Genomic DNA, 20,737 nt, shown 5'->3' on the forward strand with positions numbered 1-20,737 from the left:
GTTGTAAACCTATGTGTCAGCATATAGCTTTGCAGGCCAGGATGGCCAAGGATCTGGGATTGAGTCTGGGTTTCCACCGGGCCTCTCCTACTTAGGGATTCTACGAAATTTGTGCTTTAAGCAGGAACAGATCATACAAAGATCTACATTTTGTAATGCAGTTATTATCACTTCTCATTGTTTCTGCGAATACTATGAGCTCGTGTGCAGATTTATTTCCTTTCCCTTTTGCTTTCCTCCTCCCACTTTCTTACTACTATTCATTTTCGCCCACCACCAGATGCTCGATTCAGAGGACCCCAATTGGCTCGAGGGTTGATCTGGTACCTCACTAGCCGCTTTCTACCAGATGCGTTTCTACCCAAGCCTTCGTCGAAGACCACCGGCGTTGTCTTATTCTGCGACGTTCGTGTGTCCACCTCTGCACTCGTGTCTGATGAATCCTTCAGTGATAGTCGGGATCCCGAGCGGTACAATGCGGCCTCCACCTTGATGATCATGTCGGAGACATCTTTTCCGCCTTCAGCTGCAGATGCGACTTCTTTTTTCAGGATGTCTAGCAGTTCACCTTGATCAGTGTTCAGCGAGTTTTCTCGACCTTTGGCCATGATGGTCGCGCCCGCCGTCCCGGGCTTAAGAGCACCCTCCTTGATGGGAGACCTCTGTCTCACCCATTCCCTCATGACTTCCCAGATAATTGTCCAGGGGGCATCTGTGCGCACTGTATTGGGTTTTGCGTGACTACGAGTGGTCCGATAGCCCATATGTCGGAGCGCCCCGCAGAAGGCGTCGTAAGGAACCGTCGACGTGCGCAGGACCTTCGCCAAGATATTGAGACTAAAATAGAAGGGGTGTGGCTCACGAAGAGCGGGATCCATGCGGGCAATGATATCTGACTGCTCTTGCGGTGAGTCATTATTGGCATCGACAGACTCCGGAGACGAGCTTTCCGCGGGGTCGCTGAGAGTCAGGTCCTCTTCGAGGGCTGTCATTAGCATGCCTTCAAGCCGGCTCATGGTCTGGTATGTTTCTGCATCAGTTCCAGGGAGCATATCAAGAATCTTCTGGATGTACTGAGGGTTGTGAAGAGGACCGGCCCACATTGGACCACCTATATGCGTCTTGGAACCACAATGTTCACAGTGCGTCCCTGCAACTGGCCCTTGTGCAAACCCATAGTGGTAGAAAGGGTCACCTTTTCTATCAAGCTTCTGCTTCGTGTGAGTCAATGGTTGTGTTGACCAAGCCCCACACCCCGAATCGCAGTTGAAAACCAGCATCGTATTTCCCGAAGCAAACTTTACCTCGGCCGGAGATCGGTGAATGCGGACGAAGACTCTCGCGTAGAAATCAATCGATAAGGACAAGAGGGGCTCGATCGATAGTCCATATCTGGCAGCAGACGCCGCGAGTCCGTGCAGAATCAGGCGTAGTCCAGCCTCATGGCAATGTGAACCTTTCAATGGTACGCCGCCATATAAGGCAAATGATTTCTCTGGGTACCCATTCGAAGCCCAGACTCCAGCATCAGTGCAAGTCACGCATAGTAATCCTCCGTCCTTCACTCCCTGTACCGCCGCATCCATGAAGGGCGCAGCCGTGCCGTAAGGGTCTAGATCGATGACGTCGAATGCGTGGGGTAGATTGTACATATAAGCCCGAGCGTCGCCAATGTTTGGCTGGATTAACTCCCCTAGCTTATTGTACTCGACATTGGTCTTCATGGCCGCAATTGCGGAAGGCGACAAATCATTGGCAACGACACGAGTGGTAGCTGGGATTTCTGAAGCATATCGGAGTGCTCGCAAGCCGGTGGCCGAAAGAGCATCTAGGATCGTAAAGGAGGGCGGATTCCCTTTACTGATCGGCTCTTCGGTATCTTGTTCGTCCCTCTTCCTTTTTTTGCCATTGGCGGAGCCATCTCGAGCCTGTTTCTGCATCTTCTTGTCGGCCTTTTGTTTCCTCAACGCCACCACGTGTTCGCTGTAGGCCTTGATCGCAAGCACGCTCAGATCGCGATTGAACTGCTGGATCGGATTGTAAAATACAGACTGGGCTTCATCATCAATCTTGAGATCCTTCTTTGTTCCTTTCGAAGCTGCAGCCTCTGCAGGCGCATTCAGGATGAAAGCCAACCCCTCCTTCACTGCTCTGTATTCTTTCCCATCATACTGGACGCGATCGTCGGCAATCCGTGGCTGTGAAGATTCCTCCATTCTGGAGGACGAACAATGGAAGTGGCGCAACGGGTTTCGGTTTAGGTGATAGCGAGGAGGACAAGGAAGGCTTTTCGGCAATACGAAGGTGAGGAAGACGTTGCGATCTAGGAACCTAGGTGTACGAGAGATGGACCAGGTACTTCTTAGAACCATCGATGATCCGGTAGACTGGAGGGAGGGGGGGGGGAGGAAGAAAAAGAACCCAATCACAATAGATCGGTTCGTCAGGGGAAGAGGGAGACAGAGGGGGGATCAGGATAGAGTAAACTTGTCGCCGTACTCTGTAGACTTACACCGCAGGCAATCGATGCTTTTCGGGGAGGCAAGGGAAAAAAAAAAGAAAAAAAGAAAAAAAAAAAAAAAAGCCGCGGCGCACGGGCCACGTCCTGCTGCTTCCTTCCAGACTCGACCACCTTAAAAACACTCTCACTCTACTCTCTACTCTACGGTCAATCTGTGCAATGTACATACATAATGCATTAGATATCGCTCTATTTACCATTACACATTTTTATCACCTGTGAATATCCTACAACAGCACCTTTACATACCCCCTCCCTCTTACAACCATGATCCAATAATAGGTATTCGGTGGTATATTTCATTCCAGCCGTTGACCTCCCATCCAGATCCTTGCCCTGATCGCCCTATTATCCCCAAGGCTCCTCCCAACCAGATAGAAAACCCCATAGCTGCCATTCCGTTTACCGTCCACCACATCTTCCTTTGTCTCCTAGATCGCTGTTGGTTTCCGGGCTCGTTGAAATAGTCCTCGAGCGAGCCCTTCTTGGGCTTTCGGTCTCTCCGGACTGTCATCACCCTCCACCCCATCCAAGCGGCCCACCCTCCAACTATATGCCAGACCCCGACGGCGACAAACGCCAGATAATAGACGTTCCAGAAAGTAGGATTCCGAGTGAACGCATGCGCTACGTAGCCTAAACCCACGCCGGAGCTCCCACCGTCATATATCAATGGCGCGACACGATTGACTAGGGCATGAAAGCTGAGCAACGGTACGAGCGCATAACCGGTTTGCGCTTGCAGGCTGACGCGAGGCCAGAACCTCAACAGAGACCTCTGCGACCTAGTCTCTACGCCGTACAATCGAGCTCGACGAGAGGAGCGAATGCCGCGGAGAGCAATTCCCGATGCCACGTGCACTAGACTGGGGATTGTGAGGACTAGATGCTCAAGCGAGGGGGCCTGGTAGATAGGTCGCGTCAGGAGAAGATAAGTGTCGCTATCGGACACCGAGCGGGTAACTAGGGGAATCAAGGCCGTGTTGGTAAAATGCAGCGCTAAGAACAGCGTCGGTGGGTATGTCGAGTATTTCTGGAATGCAGATACTGAGAGCATGTGAGTTAAGTTTGTACATTCAAGTTGTCAGGGAGGGGAGGTGACGAAAAACGGAGAGAAGGGTCTATGCATACACCAGGAATCCCAGTTATATCCGCGGAGCCCAAGATTTGCAGCTGGGAGGTTGCTCGGGCACCTGTCGAACGACTCGGGCTGAGGGTCCTGAATATTGGGGAGGCATGCGCCATTTTCAAGATCAGGGAACTCCTCTTGCACCGGAGATGGATCTAGTTCCTGTAATGAGAACATAGAGTGAGTATCGATATCATCGGGTTTCCGGGTCCCATTGTGTTCAACGGAAGACATGGCCGCCGTCGCGATATTTTTAGCGGGATCGATCGTGTTTTACCAAAATGCAACCAGGTTAATGACTTCTACGAACCAACCGAGAAGGTCAGTGCAGAAGCAAGAAGGACCTCACCAGGTACGGCGTATGGAGTCATTACGAAGACATCCTCCGATAAGTCAAGAAAAATCGGGCGGTGGGATACTGCCAGCAGAAATACCGAGTAGCCTGGCCCAGTTCCCGCCCGACGACGCAGGCCATCTACCATTTGGTACTTGTTCCTGCTCGGCCTCTGCAGGTCTATCAAGCTCTAACAAAAGCCCCTCTGCGAAATCCGGGCGACCAAGATGGCACCTGTACGTCTGCGCTTTGTCATCTTCTTTGGTTTCTGCCGACAGCGTTGCTAAATCTTTCCGTATCTTGTAATACAGCGAGGATTAATCAATCCAACTCCGAAGGTATGTCCCATAACCATCCTCAAACCCCAATCGCAGTACCAATACATGAACTGGCTATCTGATCGCTAAATTTGTGTCCAGACCGAGTCTGCACGTTCCGCCTTGAGTTCCTTCACCTGCACCCTCTGCAATAAGTCTTATTCCCGCCATCCAGAATACGAAGCGCATATCTCTTCATATGACCATCAGCATCGCAAACGTCTCCAGGATCTGAAACAGTTGTCGCGGGACCCAAATGCCGCCGAGAAAGCAAGGCGAGCGGAAAAGAAAGCCGACGCAGAAGCTGGGCTAAGAGTAATCGACACTAATAAAAATGGGGCATCTCAAGGGACAGGAATGGCGAGCGGCGGCGGCGGCGGCGGCGGAGGGGGAGGAGGTGGTGGTAGTGGCGGCGCCGTCGGCGCCAGCAGTGCCGGAGGCTTCAAGAAAGGCGGATTCAAGAGCTCCTTTACAGCAGTTAAAGGCCCTGTAGCACCTATAGCACCGACAAGGAAGAACGTGCTTGGGGATGAGGATGAGGATGAAAACCCAGATCTCGCAGATACAGGTGAACGAGCTGGTGTTCCGTCACCGGGTCCCACCGGCGGTATCCATCATGAGCCCGCAGAAAGCGACACTGACGAAGAGAATATGCATGCCACGCTGCGTGGCGACTACTACGACCCTCGCAGACCCACCGACTGCTGGTCCGAGTGTGTCGGTGCTAGGACTGTTGAGACTACCTCTCCCTTGCTATGAGGACAATCGGTTCGCTCCGGGACAGGCTGAAGCTCATGTGGCCTATAAATCGAAAGGATTGGCGGCGTTACGGTTGGGCGAAGGGGTTGAACTGGTTTCAAGCCTCTTAGAGAATCGGATTTACGTTCTTTGATGTAAAATTGCTAGCCCGACGATAGTTATTAAAAAGTCGGACGGTAAATTTATTATTGGCTGTTAAAGAACAAGACAAACCCACCCACAGAACACAAGCGAACTCTTTACTATATTACCTGGGTATAACCATATCAAAAATGTCTTCCACCAAGTATCTGCGAACAGACATCGTTCCTGAATCTATAGATGCAAATTTTGAATTGATTCTTTAGTGTAGTTGTACAGATTCCCAAAAAAAAAAAGGAAAAGAAAAAAAAAGAGCAATAGTAAGCCTTGGCGAGGGATTTGAAAGGGGGCTGGGGAGAACAGGTGGTCACGACGGTCAAAAGGGTACTAAACATGACGGCTTTATTTTAGGTCTTGAACTCGATCCGTTTGTCGCTCGAGAGAAAGCTGGATTACAAACGAAGCAGCTTGGCAGCCTGGCTGACAATCGTGTCCTCCTGGGGGAAACTCATCTGCTCAAGACCAAGGGCATAAGGAGTAGGCACCTCGGCACCGGTGACACGGAGAGCAGGGGCAGTCAGATAGTCGAAGCCATACTCCATGGACAGGGCCAAGATTTCGGAGGAGACGCCAAACATGGGGAATCCAGACTCAACGCACATGAGTCGGCCAGTCTTCTTGAGCGACTGGATGATCGTCTCCACGTCCAAGGGCTTAATGGACCGCAGGTTGATCACTTCGGCTTCAACTCCGTACTTCTGCTTCAGCGTGGCAGCAGCGGTGAGGGACTGTCCAACGCAGCGGGACAGGGAAACAATGGTCAGGTCCTTGCCGGGACGTTCAATCTTTGCCTTGCCAATAGGCAGGACGAAATCGTCCTTCTGCGCCGCCTCGCTCATGGGGAAGGCCTGGCCATACATAAGCCTGTAAACAATCAGCCTCAAACGGTTCTTTTTCTTTTTCCCTTTCTCATCTAAAAGGGGGTATTTGATCCATAGTCACGTACTCGTTCTCCAAAACCACGACAGGGTTGGGGTCACGGATAGCAGCCTTCAACAAACCCTTGGCATCCTCAGAGCTCCAGGGCGAAACGACCTTCAGTCCGGGAATGCTGCCGTACCAGGCCGAGTAATCCTGGGAGTGCTGGGCGGCGACACCGGCGGCGAATCCATTGGGTCCACGGAAGGTGATGTTGCAGGGCTGGATGCCTCCGGACATGTAGTGGGTCTTCGCAGCCGAGTTGATGATTTGGTCAATGGCCTGCATGGCAAAGTTGAAGGTCATGAACTCGCACTACCCGATGATACCACTGGTTAGCTTTGATAACTCTCGCCGGCACATTGCATGGGTAGCCGTCGAAGATGGGTACAAAAATAAACTTACAATGGGGTGTAGCCCAGCAAGAGCAGCACCGACTGCCAGACCGGTAAAGCCGGCTTCCGTGATGGGCGTATCAATGACTCGCTTGGGACCAAATCGGTCCAGCAGACCCCTTGTGACCTTGTAGCTGTGGAGGTGATGAGTATCAGAATGGCGAACCTTTGCTAGATGCGTGTTGGGAACAGGGGTTCATACGCTCCGTTATACTGTGCAACCTCCTCTCCGAGAATGAAGGTTTTCTTGTTGCCCTCCAACTCCTCAGCAAGAGCCTCGTTCAAAGCATCTCGGACGGTGACTTCCTTAGAGCCGCCAGCGGTAGCATAGCCCCGGAAGCGCAGGATCGAAGGGGCACATGCGGATTGCGTGAAAGCCGGACGGAAAGAAGCAGGGGAAAGGCGCGAGGAGAGCAGGCGAGCTGCCGGACGGAAAACTCGAGGAGCAGTCATGGCCGGATGTGAGGGATGGCAAGATCGAGCGATATAAGACTAGGAAGATGGAGTGCACAGATGCTCGGCTGTGGATGCGGATTGATAGAGAGAGGACGAGAAAAGTCTCCGGGGCGCAACTCCGTCTTTGGATGTCTTTCGTCAACGGGTTTTCACTTTTTGGTGAGCGCCGGCGCGAGTCTGTTGGGTTGACCGCTGACTAAGACGGGGACTCACCGGCGGCTTCTTCCGTCCTCCTGCCGCCTTCACCTTATCCTTATCAGGCACTCCGTTTACTCTCTCGCTCTCTCTCCCGCCCTCCAGTCTTCTCCTTCAGAGAGCTCGACGCCAGCATGCTGCGTCTCCTCCTCGGCTCCTTCTCGGTCTCGTTGGCGCTCGCCGCACAACCAATGGCCCCGGATCCTATCGCAGCCCCCCTGCGTGATCTGAAATGGGGACAACTCAACTTCCTTCACACGACGGATACCCATGGCTGGCTGGCCGGTCATCTGCAGGAGTACGCTCGTGAAGCTCTTCCGGCGTCCTTTCCCCTGGCTCTGTGCTGATCAGCTCGCGACTATAGACCCTCCTATGCTGCAGACTGGGGTGACTATGTCTCCTTCGCGATCAGGATGCGGGAAAAGGCAAATGCACAGGGCGTGGATCTGCTGGTGGTAGATACGGGTGATAGAGTAGAGGGCAACGGCCTCTACGACTCGTCGGAACCGAAGGGTGTCTACATCTCGGAAATTCTGCGTCAGCAGCAGGTTGACCTAATCACCGCCGGAAACCACGAGCTGTACAAGCGGAACACCTCCGAGGCCGAGTACTTCACCACGATCGTCAACTTCCATGGAAACTACCTGGCGTCGAATATTGACATCTTGCACCCTGTCACTAATGACCTCGTGCCGCTAGCTCCCCGTTTTAAGAAATTCACCACCGAAAACCAGGGAATTCGCATCGTTGCATTTGGCTTCCTGTTCGATTTCACCAAGAACGATAACAACACTGTGGTATGTCCTGTCGAACAGACCATCAAAGAAGACTGGTTTCAGGATGCCATTCGGGACCCAGATGTTGACCTCTTCCTTGTGACTGGCCATGTGCCTGTTCATTCACAAGAATACAAAGCCATCTTCAAAGAGATTAGGTCTGTTCGTTGGGATACGCCAATTCAATTCTTCGGGGGTCATTATCACATTCGCGATTTTGCACGCTATGACTCGCGAGCCTATGGCTTGGCAAGTGGGCGTTTTATGGAAACCATCGGGTTCATGTCCGTCGATGGTCTGTCTACCAAGAAACGACAGACGCCTGCCTTGAGTACCCCCAGCTTTCAGCGGCGGTATATCGATAACAATCTCTTCTCGTTTCTTCATCACACCGAGCTTGATAGGGAGTCATTCCACACGGACCTTGGTCAGAACGTGTCGTGGTTGATCCATGAATCCAGAAGTGCACTCCGGCTAGACGAAGTCCATGGTTGTTCCCCTCGTGATCTTTGGATGTCCCGAGTCAAATATCCGAGCGAGGAAAATATATACACCTGGCTTGAAACCCAAGTCCTTCCCGATTATTTGAAGGATGAATCTCGTGTAGGACAGCCAGCTCTTGCTATTGTCAACACCGGTGCCATGCGGTTTGATATATTCAAGGGACCCTTCACTCAGGACACCACATTTATAGTTTCCCCATTCACCAGTGGTTTCCGATATCTGAAAGATGTTCCCTATGAAAAAGCCAAACTCGTGCTTGAGGTTTTAAACAAACAACCACAGATATTCATTGATTCTGCTCGTCAATCCGACTTTACCTGGTCTCTTGCCCCGCCCGAACGGTCGGTGTATAACACTGATGTGACTATTGATAACGGGAAGCTTCTCCGGCACAGCCAACTAATAGATCAAGCCGCCGCGTTAAGTGACGCCGGATCCAGACCCAAGCTTCAGCCTGGATACACCACCACTGACGACGGAGGTGCGGACGGCGACGACACCATCCACTCTCCCATCCCTTTCTATCGTATGCCAAACTGTATCCAGGCACGTGTATCACTGAATGCCTCGTCAGCCCCAGATCGTGTTGATCTCGTATACATTGATTTTATAGAGTCCTATGTGGCACTGGCAGCCAAATTTGCGGACCTTGATGTTGATTTTTCGCGCGACAGTGACGTGTATATGCCATCTATGACACTGACCAACCTTATCTTGAATTGGGTGAAGGACAACTGGAGTTGTGATAAATGATGCCATATGTTCTCCAATAGAGCCAGCGTGTGATTCTTTTCCTCGGTGCTAGATGAATATTTCTTTACTGCGGAGACGCAATTTTTTTTTTTTTTTTCTTTGAGAGTCTGAAGCTACGAGGGGACATCTGTCCGAGACTTGACTGGGTTGATAGATTGAGTGTAGTACAACAATATACAAACGGCAAGAACGCCTCCTAATCTCCGCCCTCAAACTTGAGAAGGCCCTTCCCATCGCGGTAGCCGCTAAGAGTATCCTGTACTCCTGCCGTGAGAGCAGGGCCCTCCGTCTCCCAGTTCCATCGGATCTCATCCACAGGGATGTCCTTGAACTTACCGGAGCGAGTCAATTGTAGAACATCGTTAATGGTGTTTTCCTTCAGCTGTGGGTTCTTGTCGCCCCACTTGCTAACCCAAAACCCATCAAACGCCAGATTCTTGAAGATAAGAAGCCCCGAGGGCAGAGACACGGGCTGCTTCGACATTGCCCCGTAGGTGACCAGGTGTGAACCCGGAGCAAGCGTTTTCGCCAACGCAGTCGCACTCTTGCCGCCAACGCAGTTAAGAGCAAGCCGGATTGGCTCCTTGCCGTTGCGGGTGAGCTCGTTCACTTTATTCTTGAAGTCACCCGAAAGGATTTCTGCCTCGGTGACCACGGCAGTTGCACCCAGCTCCCGCAGCTCTTGCTTTAGAGCCTCCGTCTTCTCCGGGGTCTCCCTTTCTCGAACAACATTCAGGGTTTTGATGCCCCATTCCCGTGCCAACTGGATAGCAGCCCGACCCACGCCGCTGTTCGCACCGTTTTGGATCAGCCATTCTTCACCGGCGCGCATCCAGTCCCAATTGCAGAAATCCTTGATCATCCGGTATGCGGTGACGGGGTTCACGCTGACTGTACTGATCTGAAGCGGAGACAGACCATCTTTATTTTCAATTTTGATCACCTGCGATTCATCCAGCTGCGCATGCGTCCGCCAGGTACCCTGGCCGGTCTGCTTCATAACAACCCAATCCCCCTTGCTCAGATTCTTGACATTTGCGCCCATTGCAATGACTTCGAAGGCGCCTTCATTACCCGCAACAGCAGAGGGTTCCGATGTGCCAAGGGTTGACTGGAACGGCGGTTTGCTCGGGTACACACCCTGGATTTGGTTGACGTCGGCCGGGTTCAACGGTGCAGCTAGAAGACGAAGCGTAACTTGAGACCCGTGAGGAGGAGAGATAGAATGTTTATGAAGCCTACACGATCCTGAGAATGAGTCTTTTGTTTCCGTTTTCGTCGTCTCTTCTCGTCCTCAACGGTCCCATGCCGAGGGGATTTTAGCAGCTCAGAAGGGGCACTCACCGTAGAACGTCCTTGGGCTCTCCATATCGAGAGTATACCAGGGCTTTCGCTTGCGTGTAGCCATAGACCGCAATAAAACGTTTCCCTCCCATAAAAGCATTGGGCAGAGACCCCTGACATTGACGAGTGGCCGTCGAGACCAAGGGGGAGGCAGCTCTAGCTCTCAGAGAGAGGATCGCATTGTTGCCCGCAGATCGGACCGCGGCGCGGGAGAACATAGTGACGGTTGTTTGATAGACACGATACGGCGACCAAGACAAGACGAGTCAAGTCATAGGTGACTGGGGGTGGGGGGGGGGAGCTGGTGTTTTGGGATTGAAGGAAAATCCGGATGACGTCGTTCTTCACCCGTCGGGCCGGCGGAGACGAGCAACCGGAGCGGGCGGCGGCTTCTACTGCATTCTTGTCGTGGGAATATATCTATAATGCCTAGGCTACCCCGGAATTATCACTGATTTCCAGTCTCTTATGCACCTGTAGATCCGAAAGAAAGAGACAACCATTGCAAAGAAGCACGGGAACCCCGGGCACGGCGTTATTAAGCGCGGGTCTTCCGTCGGGATTCTTTTGGCCTCCCAACGTCTCCGTTGCTTGCCTGCGCGCCCACTCTATGCGCACTCTACACTTCTAAATGTCCTTACTGCGCGAGGCCGAAAGGTACATCGCCAAACAGCAGTCGTCAGCAGCGCTCAATGCCTTCATAACTCCTCTGAAACCCTCGGGCCCGTGGCTGGACCGCGTGAAGGACGCGGATCGTCGCAGGGAGAAAGGTTTGTGATGCTCCCAACTCGCTCCATCTTCATTTTCCCCAGCTAACTGAGCGTCCTTCTTTTCAGGAAAACCAAAGTCCGGCTTGGATGGTCGCTTGGTCTCCATCAAAGATAATATATGCACTCGCAACTTTCCAACGACATGTGCCTCGGGCATTTTAAAACGGTTCGCCAGCCCATCGAACGCGACGGTTGTGGAGCAATTGGAGAGCGCCGGGGCCATTGTGGCGGGGAAAACGAATCTCGATGAGTTTGGAATGGGATCCCATTCTGTCCATTCGTGTTTCGGTCCTGTTGGGGACCGGGGCAACGCAGACGCCCCGTCCGCTGGGGGCAGTTCAGGAGGAAGTGCCGTCGCTGTCGCGACGGACCAATGCTATGCGTATGTTAGTCGCGAAGCCCACATATATTGAAGTGCTTGCTGAGAATAAATCGGTGCCTGGCTTCTAGAGCTTTGGGAACGGACACAGGTGGATCGGTTCGACTTCCGGCCGCGTACACGGGGACGGTTGGCTTCAAGCCTTCTTACGGACTGATCTCCCGGTGGGGTGTGGTTGCTTATGCTAACTCGCTGGATACGGTTGGAATTCTAGGGAGGAGCAGCACCGACACCCGTGAGATCTTCAGTAGGTCTTCTCTCACTATCCCCCCTTGTTACCCCTCCGGGGACCGAAAGGGTCGCCAAATCACTAATCGGCCTCAGATATTCTGAACCAACACGACCCGCGCGACCCAACGAGTCTCTCCCCGACCTCTCGCTCTCGAATACTTTCCCGTCTAGATACCCCGTCTCTTGCATCTCGAATGAAGTCTGCCCCGTTGAAGATTGGCGTGCCTGCCGAGTATAACATCTTGGAACTTGCTCCTTCAATTCGTCGGGCCTGGTCCCGCTCCTTGGCATACATGCAACGGCAAGGCCACACCATCCATCCGGTCTCCCTTCCAGCGACTAAGCTGGCGTTGTCTGCGTATTACGTACTCGCGCCTGCGGAAGCGTCCTCAAACCTGGCAAAGTACGATGGTGTCAGGTATGGGACTCGCCCCGCGGGCCCTGATGGTGGCGCGCAACCGGACGATTACCTGTATGCCACGACTAGGGGTGACGGGTTTGGCACTGAAGTCAAGAGAAGGATCTTGCTAGGCGCATTTAGTCTGAGTGCCGATGCCATTGACAACTATTTCATACAGGCCCAACGCGTTCGACGGCTCGTTCAACATGATTTCAATGCAGTTTTCAATGCGGAACAGCCCTTGACTTCTCGTCAAGCAAAGGCTGGCCCCAGGCTGGGGGGGTTTGGCGTAGATGTTCTAATGTGCCCGACTGTGCCGTCATCGCCACCGCGCATATCAGACTTATTGGAAGGCAATACGGCGGCATCCCCCTTAGATGCGTACATGAATGATGTCTTTACCGTGCCTGCCAGTCTAGCCGGTCTCCCGGCAGTGTCCGTCCCAGTCAAGGTGGATGAAAGCGTTGATCATACCGGAATCCAGATAATCGGTCAGTATGGCGATGATGAGCTGGTGCTGAGAGTGGGGGAGTCGTTGGAAGGGGAAAGTCTCTGACCCACCTCTGTTCTTGTATAGATAATCGGAATGTGGTTTGGATGCCTCCAAAGGGACATCATTCCATGCTGTCGAGGATCGGCAAATTACGACCATTCGAGTCATTGCGTCAAGCTGATAGCTCGTGGCTTAATGTACAACTTATCTTACATATGCCTTAACACGAGAGAGATTATCTTTCATGGAGAGCAGGTTCTCAGAAATTTACATTTGTAGCAAGCGCAAAATGGATACAGACTCGTCCACGAGTTGTAAGAACATATAACAGCTAGGCCCCCTTAATAGTTGGAGGAATGGTCAGGTAAGGGTTCAATTCTATGTATATAGCGGCTGGTGGCTTTTGACACCTCTGCGGTGGTCTCTATATAGATTTTTGTACTACATATTTAAATTAGGGCCCTGCCGGAATCAAAAACAAGTTTTGCTGGAAGCCTGGCTGCAAAAGACGATTCATACTTCAAATGGTATCGGGTCATGTGAGGTTTCTCATGAATTCAAGACATTTCAGTATCCTCCCCAACCGTCGGGTTTTCCGGCACAGTCGAGGGAGTTGCTGCATTGGGGGTGTCCGCGGTATCAACATTCATTGTACCGTCGAATGTGATATGGCCAGGACCTAGTCCAGGATCTAGCTCTGGTACCTCGCCGGTTCTTTCTACCGCAGGGTTATCAATGGTTGCGGATTCAAGCTTCGCACTCGATGCTAAGGCGGACTCATATGCTGCGCCGACCCCTGCCTTGAGGACTTCAGAACCCCCTACTGGCCCAGAGCTGGAACCATCCATCTCCGAATTGCCGACAATATCTCCATCAATGCCACCCCACAGAAACATTGCTTCGACCTCGTCGACAATGTCGGCCACGACGTCCTCCGCTATCTGCTCGCTGAACCGGTCCCCGAAAGCTCGAATCGGCGCTCCGCTCTCTGTGTGAGAAGGCGGCCCAACCCACCAAGGACCTTCGAAGCGGCATTCAACCGCACCGCCACCGTAACAGCTGACAGCAGGGTAGTAGCCAATCATCCCGTCATCTGCGTTCTCGCGCTCCCCAAGTCCAAGATTATTAGTACCGTTGGCGAGACGACTGGCCGGGGGAAGAAATGCGTATAATTCTTTGAAGGGTGTGCCCATCTTGACGCCATTTTTGAATATTGTGATGCTTGAGCCTGGAAGTGTCCGCAAGGACGCATCCTCCGAATTCAGCGGAGATGGGGGCCCGAATGTTGGGGTTTCTTTAAGATTGAAGGCATAGTCACGCAAGTGTTTGGTAGGGAATATATTCGATTGTTGCCAGCAAAAGTCAGATTTATAGTGGAATGGAATTCGATCACGAATGATGTTGACGGCGGAAGGCGCTTCTGCGTTGGTGATTTCATCGGTAGCGGGATCATAAGTCCCCTCGACTATTTTCTTGTGGAGTGATAGTGGCGGAAGGGAAATGAGCATTCCAATGACATCGCCTTCCCGGATTGCCTCTCCCTTCGGGAAGAAATACTCGCAGCGCATTCGATTCACTACCTCACCGTTTACATCCCGAATTCCGTACCCATAACAATCAACGCCAACGTTCACGTCAAGATCTGCCTCTCGCCTGGCGAATCCAAGACGAACATGACCCCTCGAAGGCCGCCCAAGATTGCCGCTAGAGGAGTCAGTTTTTGTGTCGCTCACCACACCGCTAATTACACGTGCTTCATAGTAGAAATTCCCTTCTCGTGCGCAGACATTGGCACGGGCCGTGTGCCATGGGTCACTGGTTGTGACTGCAAGCGCATCTTCGCTAAAGAGAATCGCTGCTGGCGAGTCTTCGAAACTGAACCGTGCCTGGTAGGGGCGAACATCGGTCTGGCGATATTTGATATGGGGAAAGCCAGGATCAGCTATGGCATAGCCGTAACGAAACCCATTTTTATTAGTGAGCTTGTCGACAACCTCATAGAAGGCCCGGACCTGCCCAGTCACATCGGAGGCTTTCTTATCCACAAGGTTCAGCTGGCGAGGTTGGGGAGGCAGTAGATCTGATGGCCGGGGTTCAGCAAGCAACAACGGTCGAAGTATATTGAGATCCCAGCTGGAAAGAGCGGTATTTTGAACAGCCACTGCTTTCTTCTTGGGTGGAGCTTCTTGGTCAAGCCCTTTCGCCTCACGCTTCTTGCGACTGTCACGCTTGTTGCGTTTTGATCTTGCAGAATCAGCCTGAGACGATGCATTGCCTTGGGGTATAGGCGAAGATCTCGCATTCGCGTCAGACAACGTCCCGTTAAAAAATGGTGTACTACTGGGCGGCAAGATTGGCGAGTTGATGTTAGACGAAGGCGCAGAAGACCCTATGGGGTTTGTTGATGCCATAGCGAATTGATATAGCAAGTTATGACGAAAATCAAGATATCAAAGTCTTCTGGACAAGTTGAAACGAAAGAAATTTCTTGGAGTGTCGTATGGCAAACATTAAAATATGGAGTCAAGTTAATCTTCGCAAACGCATGGCATTATAGGCGAACACCGAGCGGGAGAGAAAGCGGCATCTGGGACAAGGTGCGTCTGGTCAGAAATTGAATTGTGTACTCCTAGCTCTGAGGCAAAGCAAAAAGCAAAAAGCTCTAAACGTCCACGAGCACCGGTGACGAAAGAAGTGCATTTTCTCGACTCACGGCATTACAGTAAAACCAAAAGCGGCCGATGAATCCGGGATTGTTTCAATCGCATTGGATAAAGAGGTTCTGTACTTACATTATATTTTGGCTGGCGTCACTGATGCATACCATAGTTAGCTAGCCTGCTTCCTGCCATTGCAAATTAAATACAGGTATGCCACGCTCTTACCTGTAACCTGAAGAGAAGAGGATGGGGGATGGATTGGTCTCAGACGTCTTCGTTCGCTGCGGCGTAGGTTGGCTTTTCCCGAAGGCGGTCAATAATAATGCTGGTTTGATTGAAGATGGCGGTGAGTGTCCTAGGACGAGATTTGTCGTAAGGCGGTGAGTAATCCCACCAATGGGTAAGGGAGCATTCAAAGCGGTCTACAGAAAAGCTCGGGCATTAGCGGGGTTTAAAAAAAAAATTCCCCGGTGGGGTCACATGATCCAAAAATTTACACACAATTTCTAGATCACGTCTGTATGTACAGGAGCCACAAGATTTGAAGTCACTGGCAGGCAAACCGCAAGAGACGAAACCACTTTACTGCTCGACACCAGATACTTGTCTCACCCCTGGCCGACTGTTCCCTTGTATACCTTCCCTCCCAGGACTCGAGAAGGGCTGTTCATCATGCCGAAGGCTACGTCTTCTCGCTCCGCCGCCGCTCGCAGGCATAACCCGTTGGCTGAGGATATTATGTCCGCAGGCCATTTGCGGACCCAATCCAGCAAGAAAGGCAAACGCAGCTCCGGAGAAGACCAGGATCAACAAGATGGCGAACGTTTCGTCGATGCGAAAATGTCTCGGAAGATTTTGCAGATTGGGCAGGAACTGGCGGATGAGGATGCAGCGGAGCGCAGAGCGGCAATGGGCACGACTGGGGAGAACGTGAATTCGGCTTTCAATTTCGATTCTCGATTTGACGATAACGAAGCTTTATCAGACGACGAGGAGAAGTTCAAAGACGATCAATGGGACGATGAAGAAGAAATTGAAGAAGTGGTATGTCAACAAATGCGTTCGTGTTAACATATCTTTGATTCTCTATTCGTCAAATCTTCTCGGGGACGTTTCTCTAATTTTTTGTAGGAGGTTGACCCGAACGACCTCGATATGTTTCATAAATTCATTCCCGGTGGCGATGAAGACCCGATCTTCAGCCCTCGCGACCCAGAGTCTCAAGGCCAGAGCACAAACTTGGCCGATCTCATTCTAGAAAAGATCGCGGAGCATGAAGCAAAGCAATCCGGAGATGGTGGGCAATTCATCCAAGGCGGAGGATTACCAGAAGATGCCGTCCAGATCCCGGCGAAGGCAGTCGAAGTATACGAAAAGTATGTATATCTACGGGCCCGTGACATCACCGTCGAAGTTTTTGCACATAGCGCTGACCATACACAGAGTCGGCATGATCCTTTCGCGCTACAAATCTGGACCCCTCCCCAAGCCGTTCAAAATTCTTCCTTCCGTACCCAACTGGCCGACTCTCCTCTCTATCACCCGCCCCGAGTCATGGTCCGCAAACGCCGTTTACGCCGGGACCAGAATCTTCATCTCCTCCAAGCCGGCTGTTGCACAAGAGTACATCTCTACCGTTCTTCTCGACCGCGTCCGAGAAGAGATTCATGAGACCAAGAAGCTTAACGTGCACACCTACAACTCGCTGAAGAAAGCACTCTATAAACCAGCCTGCTTTTTCAAGGGATTGTTGTTCCCTCTTGTCTCCAGCGGTACCTGCACCCTGCGCGAGGCCCACATTGTCTCGTCTGTCATTGCACGGGTCTCCATTCCGGTCCTGCATTCTGCAGCCGCTTTGCTTCGTATGTGCGATCTCTCCGCCGAGCAATCTTTGAGGTCCTTGGAGAGCACCGGTGCGGTAAATATGTTTATTCGAGTCTTCCTCGAGAAGAAATACGCGCTTCCCTATAAGGTGATCGACGCCCTCGTGTTTCATTTCCTGCGTTTCCGGGCCAGCGACGGCGCTGAAGATGCCATGATGACCGATGGACCCAGTAAAATGTATAAACTGCCTGTCCTTTGGCATCAGTCACTGTTGGTGTTCGCCCAGCGCTACCGCAATGATATCACCGAGGACCAGCGAGAAGCACTTCTAGACTTGCTCCTGGTCCGAGGGCATAAGGATATTGGGCCCGAAGTCAGGCGAGAACTCTTGGCCGGTCGAGGGCGAGGTGTCGTGGCACCGGATCCCGAAAAGCAAGGTGCTCTTGATGCTGGGGATGACACGATGGATGTCACGCTATAAGAACGTCTGGGGTTCCTCGAAAAGCGATTTTCTCTTTCTGTTTTTTCTTCTTCTTATCATCGGGAATATCGTGGCATGATTTTTTTTTGCGTACTGCTTTCTGGGTATGATTTTATCATGAAGTTCACTACGATCGGAAGAGGCGTTAGCTCCATATACACTGCTTTTTCTTTTTCTTTTCTTTTCCCCCTTGCATTCCTCAATGCCCCATAAACGCATATTCGAATGGCATGATGATGACTGAGGCTCTCTGCAATAAATATGACCAGAAGTGGTCTTAACAATAAAAGCTCTCATCGAGTAGGGTGCCAGTAGAGTTCAGGCTGGGTTAACTCTGTACTCTCCTCCATAGTAGGCACGGAGTAATCAGCAGCGTGTCCGACAGTCCGACACCGGCAGCTGTGCTGAGTAGGAGTGAGCACGGGTAAGGAGGGTCTGCGTGGGGCGTCCTTTTCTCAATTATGCATCATGCAATTCTCCGGGCTCCAGATTACTATTAATACTGGCCACCCACGGGTAGGTAGGTCCGAAGTCTGAACTCCAGACTCCAGACTCCAGGAGGTACTCAGAGGTGGTCATCCATGGAGGGAATTAGTTGCTCAGTGAGTATAAGACTGTACAGTACTCAGCAGATGTGCCGAGCCAAGGGACTCAGGGGGTGGCCTTGTTGTGATATTAATATTAATTAAAGGGATTAAAAATGGAAGGAAGTCTCAGACTCAGCCGAGTGTCGTTGACGGACGCCCGACGGTCTCACCTCGACATTCGAGACCGCGAGAGAAGGTGGATCCTCCGTGTCGCAGGTTGAGGAAAGGGCGAGCCGCCGGGTCCAAAATTACGGGCCTTTACCCCGTCCATACCGCCCAAAGGGGGTTAATTCCGCTCGTACTGCGTGTGCACAAAGGGCGCACAAAGGGGCGCCAAGGGGCCGGCGGCGAATTCCCCGTAAGATTACGGTTTCATGGCTGACGACGTCGACTCCGCCCCCTTAACTGCAAGGTGCAAGGGGGCCGGGCGGATGTGACCACGCTGGCCTTTAAAAGAGTCCTCCGTTCCCTCCCACTCCGTTCCATGAAGACACTCTGGCTTCACTCTCCCTGCCTTCAGACCACCTGTTCTCTTCCCTTCCACCTCCAAATTCAGGCATCAGTTCAGGCAACCCCGAGTTACCCCGTGTTCCGGGGTTGTCCACTATGACAGCCTGGCTTCTGCCGGTTTCTTTGATCTGATCAACTCCCCACGATCTCTAGCTCTATACTACGCCAAAGACACCGAAGATCTCCACCACACGAATAACCACCTGTTGATCGGGTCTTTAAATAACCTTTCTATCTCTCCTTCCCTGATAGACCGGTTCATCATGGAAGACGATTTCTCCTCGGTCGACTCGTTGCCCGGGAGCCCCGCGTCGGATGTCCCGGTGCTCACTGTCTCCCCGGCGGACACCTCGTTAGAAGATCTAAATGAAGACTCGCCTGATGTCACGTCAGAAGACAAGAAACCTGCAAAGAAGAGGAAGTCATGGGGCCAGGAACTGCCGGTCCCCAAGACCAACTTGCCTCCTAGGTACGACCTGCCCGCCAAAGCCACTCTATGCCTTGAACGTCGCGCTAACCAAGACTTACAGAAAACGGGCAAAGACTGAAGACGAGAAGGAACAGCGCCGTATAGAGCGGGTTCTTCGGAATCGCGCGGCGGCCCAGACCTCCCGCGAGCGAAAGAGACTCGAGATGGAGAAACTCGAAAACGAGAAGATCCAGATGGAGCAGCAAAACCAGTTTCTGATGCAACGATTGTCTCAAATGGAGGCAGAAAACAACCGCCTGAACCAGCAGGTCGCCCAGTTGGCTGCCGAAGTCCGTGGCTCGCAAGGAAACACGCCGAAGCCCGGGTCTCCCGTAGGCGACTCGCCGACCCTCACTCCTACCTTGTTCAAGCAGGAGCACGAAGAGCTCCCGCTTGAGCGCATCCCCTTTCCGACGCCATCCATTACCGATTATTCTCCCACTCTGAAGCCTTCTACTCTGGCTGAGTCCTCCGACATGACACAACATCCTGCAGCGGTGTTGTGTGACCTGCAGTGTCAGTCGTTGGACTCGAAGGAGAAGGAAGCGCTCTCCCACTCTTTGACCTCGCCTCAAACGTTCAAAGTCACGCTGCAGATGATGTTGCAGCTCCTCTTTCTGATGACGACTTCCACCGCCTATTTCACGGTGATTCGTCCGCTGAGCCTGATTCTTCAGTCTTTGAAGACGGGTTCGCCTTTGACGTTTTCGACGGCGGAGATCTATCAGCATTTCCCTTTGATTCTATGGTTAATTTCGACTCCGAGCATGTCGGTCTCGAAGGCACCGAACCGTCAGACACCCTTCCGGATGAGGCTTCTCGCCAGACTTCTAGCGTGCAACCCAGCCATGGCGCGTCCACTTCGCGATGCGACGGGCAGGGCATTGCAGCTGGCTGTTAGCGAGATCCCGTGCCGTGATCCCGTGTCGGCGGCCGGCGCTGGAGCGACTGGCTGGACTTGGGAGTACTTATTAACCTTCGCGTGGGCGATAGACCGCCTCGAGAAGTCGGGACGACGCAAACGAATTTTGAGTGGTTTGAAATCAGCGCAAAACGGTCGGCGAAATCGGATTGGAAAGCCTTCTAGGGCTACATGGAGTTTAAGGAGTTCATCAACAAACAACGGCGAGACGTTGACGTCTCTGCTTATGGGCAAGGAACGCTGAGGAATTGTTCCTGTATAGTACAATATTATGCTTTAATCAAGAGTCTTCACTGAATAATATTCGGTATTAAATTCTGTGGTTTACCACCATTCTCACATGGGACATGATGCCTGTGCTGCCTGTAGCTACTCCGTACAGGGGCCTCCGTAGTACTCCGTAGGGGAAGAGCCTCTCGACCCGTCAGGGCGGTCTGGAAGTGACGTTGCCACGCGAAGCCCCGCCCAT

General features: G+C 52.2%; 10 protein-coding genes across 10 annotated transcripts; 5 read left to right on the top strand and 5 right to left on the bottom strand.

The window, feature by feature from the left end:
- Positions 1 to 260: 260 nt before the first annotated feature.
- KD926_001685 (tRNA (guanine26-N2)-dimethyltransferase) lies at positions 261 to 2,216 on the bottom strand (the record flags this gene model as incomplete). Its single annotated transcript, XM_053105259.1, has 1 exon — positions 261 to 2,216. One exon carries the CDS (start codon positions 2,214 to 2,216, stop codon positions 261 to 263), a length of 1,956 nt encoding a protein of 651 aa, XP_052951529.1.
- A 564-nt stretch (positions 2,217 to 2,780) lies between these two features.
- Positions 2,781 to 3,884, bottom strand: KD926_001686 (MCP1 family protein; the record flags this gene model as incomplete). Its single annotated transcript, XM_053105260.1, has 2 exons — positions 2,781 to 3,568; positions 3,653 to 3,884. 2 exons carry the CDS (start codon positions 3,882 to 3,884, stop codon positions 2,781 to 2,783), a joined length of 1,020 nt encoding a protein of 339 aa, XP_052951530.1.
- A 327-nt stretch (positions 3,885 to 4,211) lies between these two features.
- KD926_001687 (putative C2H2 finger domain protein) lies at positions 4,212 to 5,060 on the top strand (the record flags this gene model as incomplete). The annotated part of the gene is made up of 2 exons (XM_053105261.1): positions 4,212 to 4,220; positions 4,404 to 5,060. The coding sequence occupies 2 exons, from the start codon at positions 4,212 to 4,214 to the stop codon at positions 5,058 to 5,060; spliced, it is 666 nt and encodes a 221-aa protein (XP_052951531.1).
- Positions 5,061 to 5,593: 533 nt separating this feature from the next.
- KD926_001688 (pyruvate dehydrogenase (acetyl-transferring) subunit E1 beta) lies at positions 5,594 to 6,967 on the bottom strand (the record flags this gene model as incomplete). Its single annotated transcript, XM_053105262.1, has 4 exons — positions 5,594 to 6,065; positions 6,148 to 6,434; positions 6,525 to 6,648; positions 6,717 to 6,967. 4 exons carry the CDS (start codon positions 6,965 to 6,967, stop codon positions 5,594 to 5,596), a joined length of 1,134 nt encoding a protein of 377 aa, XP_052951532.1.
- Positions 6,968 to 7,299: 332 nt separating this feature from the next.
- On the top strand, positions 7,300 to 9,198 carry KD926_001689 (metallophosphoesterase family protein; the record flags this gene model as incomplete). The annotated part of the gene is made up of 2 exons (XM_053105263.1): positions 7,300 to 7,463; positions 7,530 to 9,198. 2 exons carry the CDS (start codon positions 7,300 to 7,302, stop codon positions 9,196 to 9,198), a joined length of 1,833 nt encoding a protein of 610 aa, XP_052951533.1.
- A 196-nt stretch (positions 9,199 to 9,394) lies between these two features.
- Positions 9,395 to 10,760, bottom strand: KD926_001690 (enoyl-[acyl-carrier-protein] reductase; the record flags this gene model as incomplete). The annotated part of the gene is made up of 2 exons (XM_053105264.1): positions 9,395 to 10,436; positions 10,543 to 10,760. 2 exons carry the CDS (start codon positions 10,758 to 10,760, stop codon positions 9,395 to 9,397), a joined length of 1,260 nt encoding a protein of 419 aa, XP_052951534.1.
- A 413-nt stretch (positions 10,761 to 11,173) lies between these two features.
- On the top strand, positions 11,174 to 12,878 carry KD926_001691 (glutamyl-tRNA(Gln) amidotransferase subunit HER2; the record flags this gene model as incomplete). The annotated part of the gene is made up of 4 exons (XM_053105265.1): positions 11,174 to 11,312; positions 11,379 to 11,694; positions 11,763 to 11,938; positions 12,016 to 12,878. The coding sequence occupies 4 exons, from the start codon at positions 11,174 to 11,176 to the stop codon at positions 12,876 to 12,878; spliced, it is 1,494 nt and encodes a 497-aa protein (XP_052951535.1).
- Positions 12,879 to 13,372: 494 nt separating this feature from the next.
- On the bottom strand, positions 13,373 to 15,226 carry KD926_001692 (SPRY domain-containing protein; the record flags this gene model as incomplete). The annotated part of the gene is made up of 1 exon (XM_053105268.1): positions 13,373 to 15,226. The coding sequence occupies one exon, from the start codon at positions 15,224 to 15,226 to the stop codon at positions 13,373 to 13,375; it is 1,854 nt and encodes a 617-aa protein (XP_052951536.1).
- A 921-nt stretch (positions 15,227 to 16,147) lies between these two features.
- KD926_001693 (snoRNA-binding rRNA-processing protein ENP1) lies at positions 16,148 to 17,780 on the top strand (the record flags this gene model as incomplete). Its single annotated transcript, XM_053105269.1, has 3 exons — positions 16,148 to 16,519; positions 16,607 to 16,851; positions 16,919 to 17,780. 3 exons carry the CDS (start codon positions 16,148 to 16,150, stop codon positions 17,778 to 17,780), a joined length of 1,479 nt encoding a protein of 492 aa, XP_052951537.1.
- Positions 17,781 to 19,140: 1,360 nt separating this feature from the next.
- Positions 19,141 to 20,512, top strand: hacA (transcription factor HAC1; the record flags this gene model as incomplete). The annotated part of the gene is made up of 2 exons (XM_053105270.1): positions 19,141 to 19,346; positions 19,408 to 20,512. 2 exons carry the CDS (start codon positions 19,141 to 19,143, stop codon positions 20,510 to 20,512), a joined length of 1,311 nt encoding a protein of 436 aa, XP_052951538.1.
- Positions 20,513 to 20,737: the final 225 nt, after the last annotated feature.

This window comes from Aspergillus affinis (genome assembly GCF_023601865.1).
Source record: "Aspergillus affinis strain CMG 70 chromosome Unknown NODE_134_length_96610_cov_85_904478, whole genome shotgun sequence".
Lineage (NCBI taxonomy): Eukaryota > Fungi > Ascomycota > Eurotiomycetes > Eurotiales > Aspergillaceae > Aspergillus > Aspergillus affinis.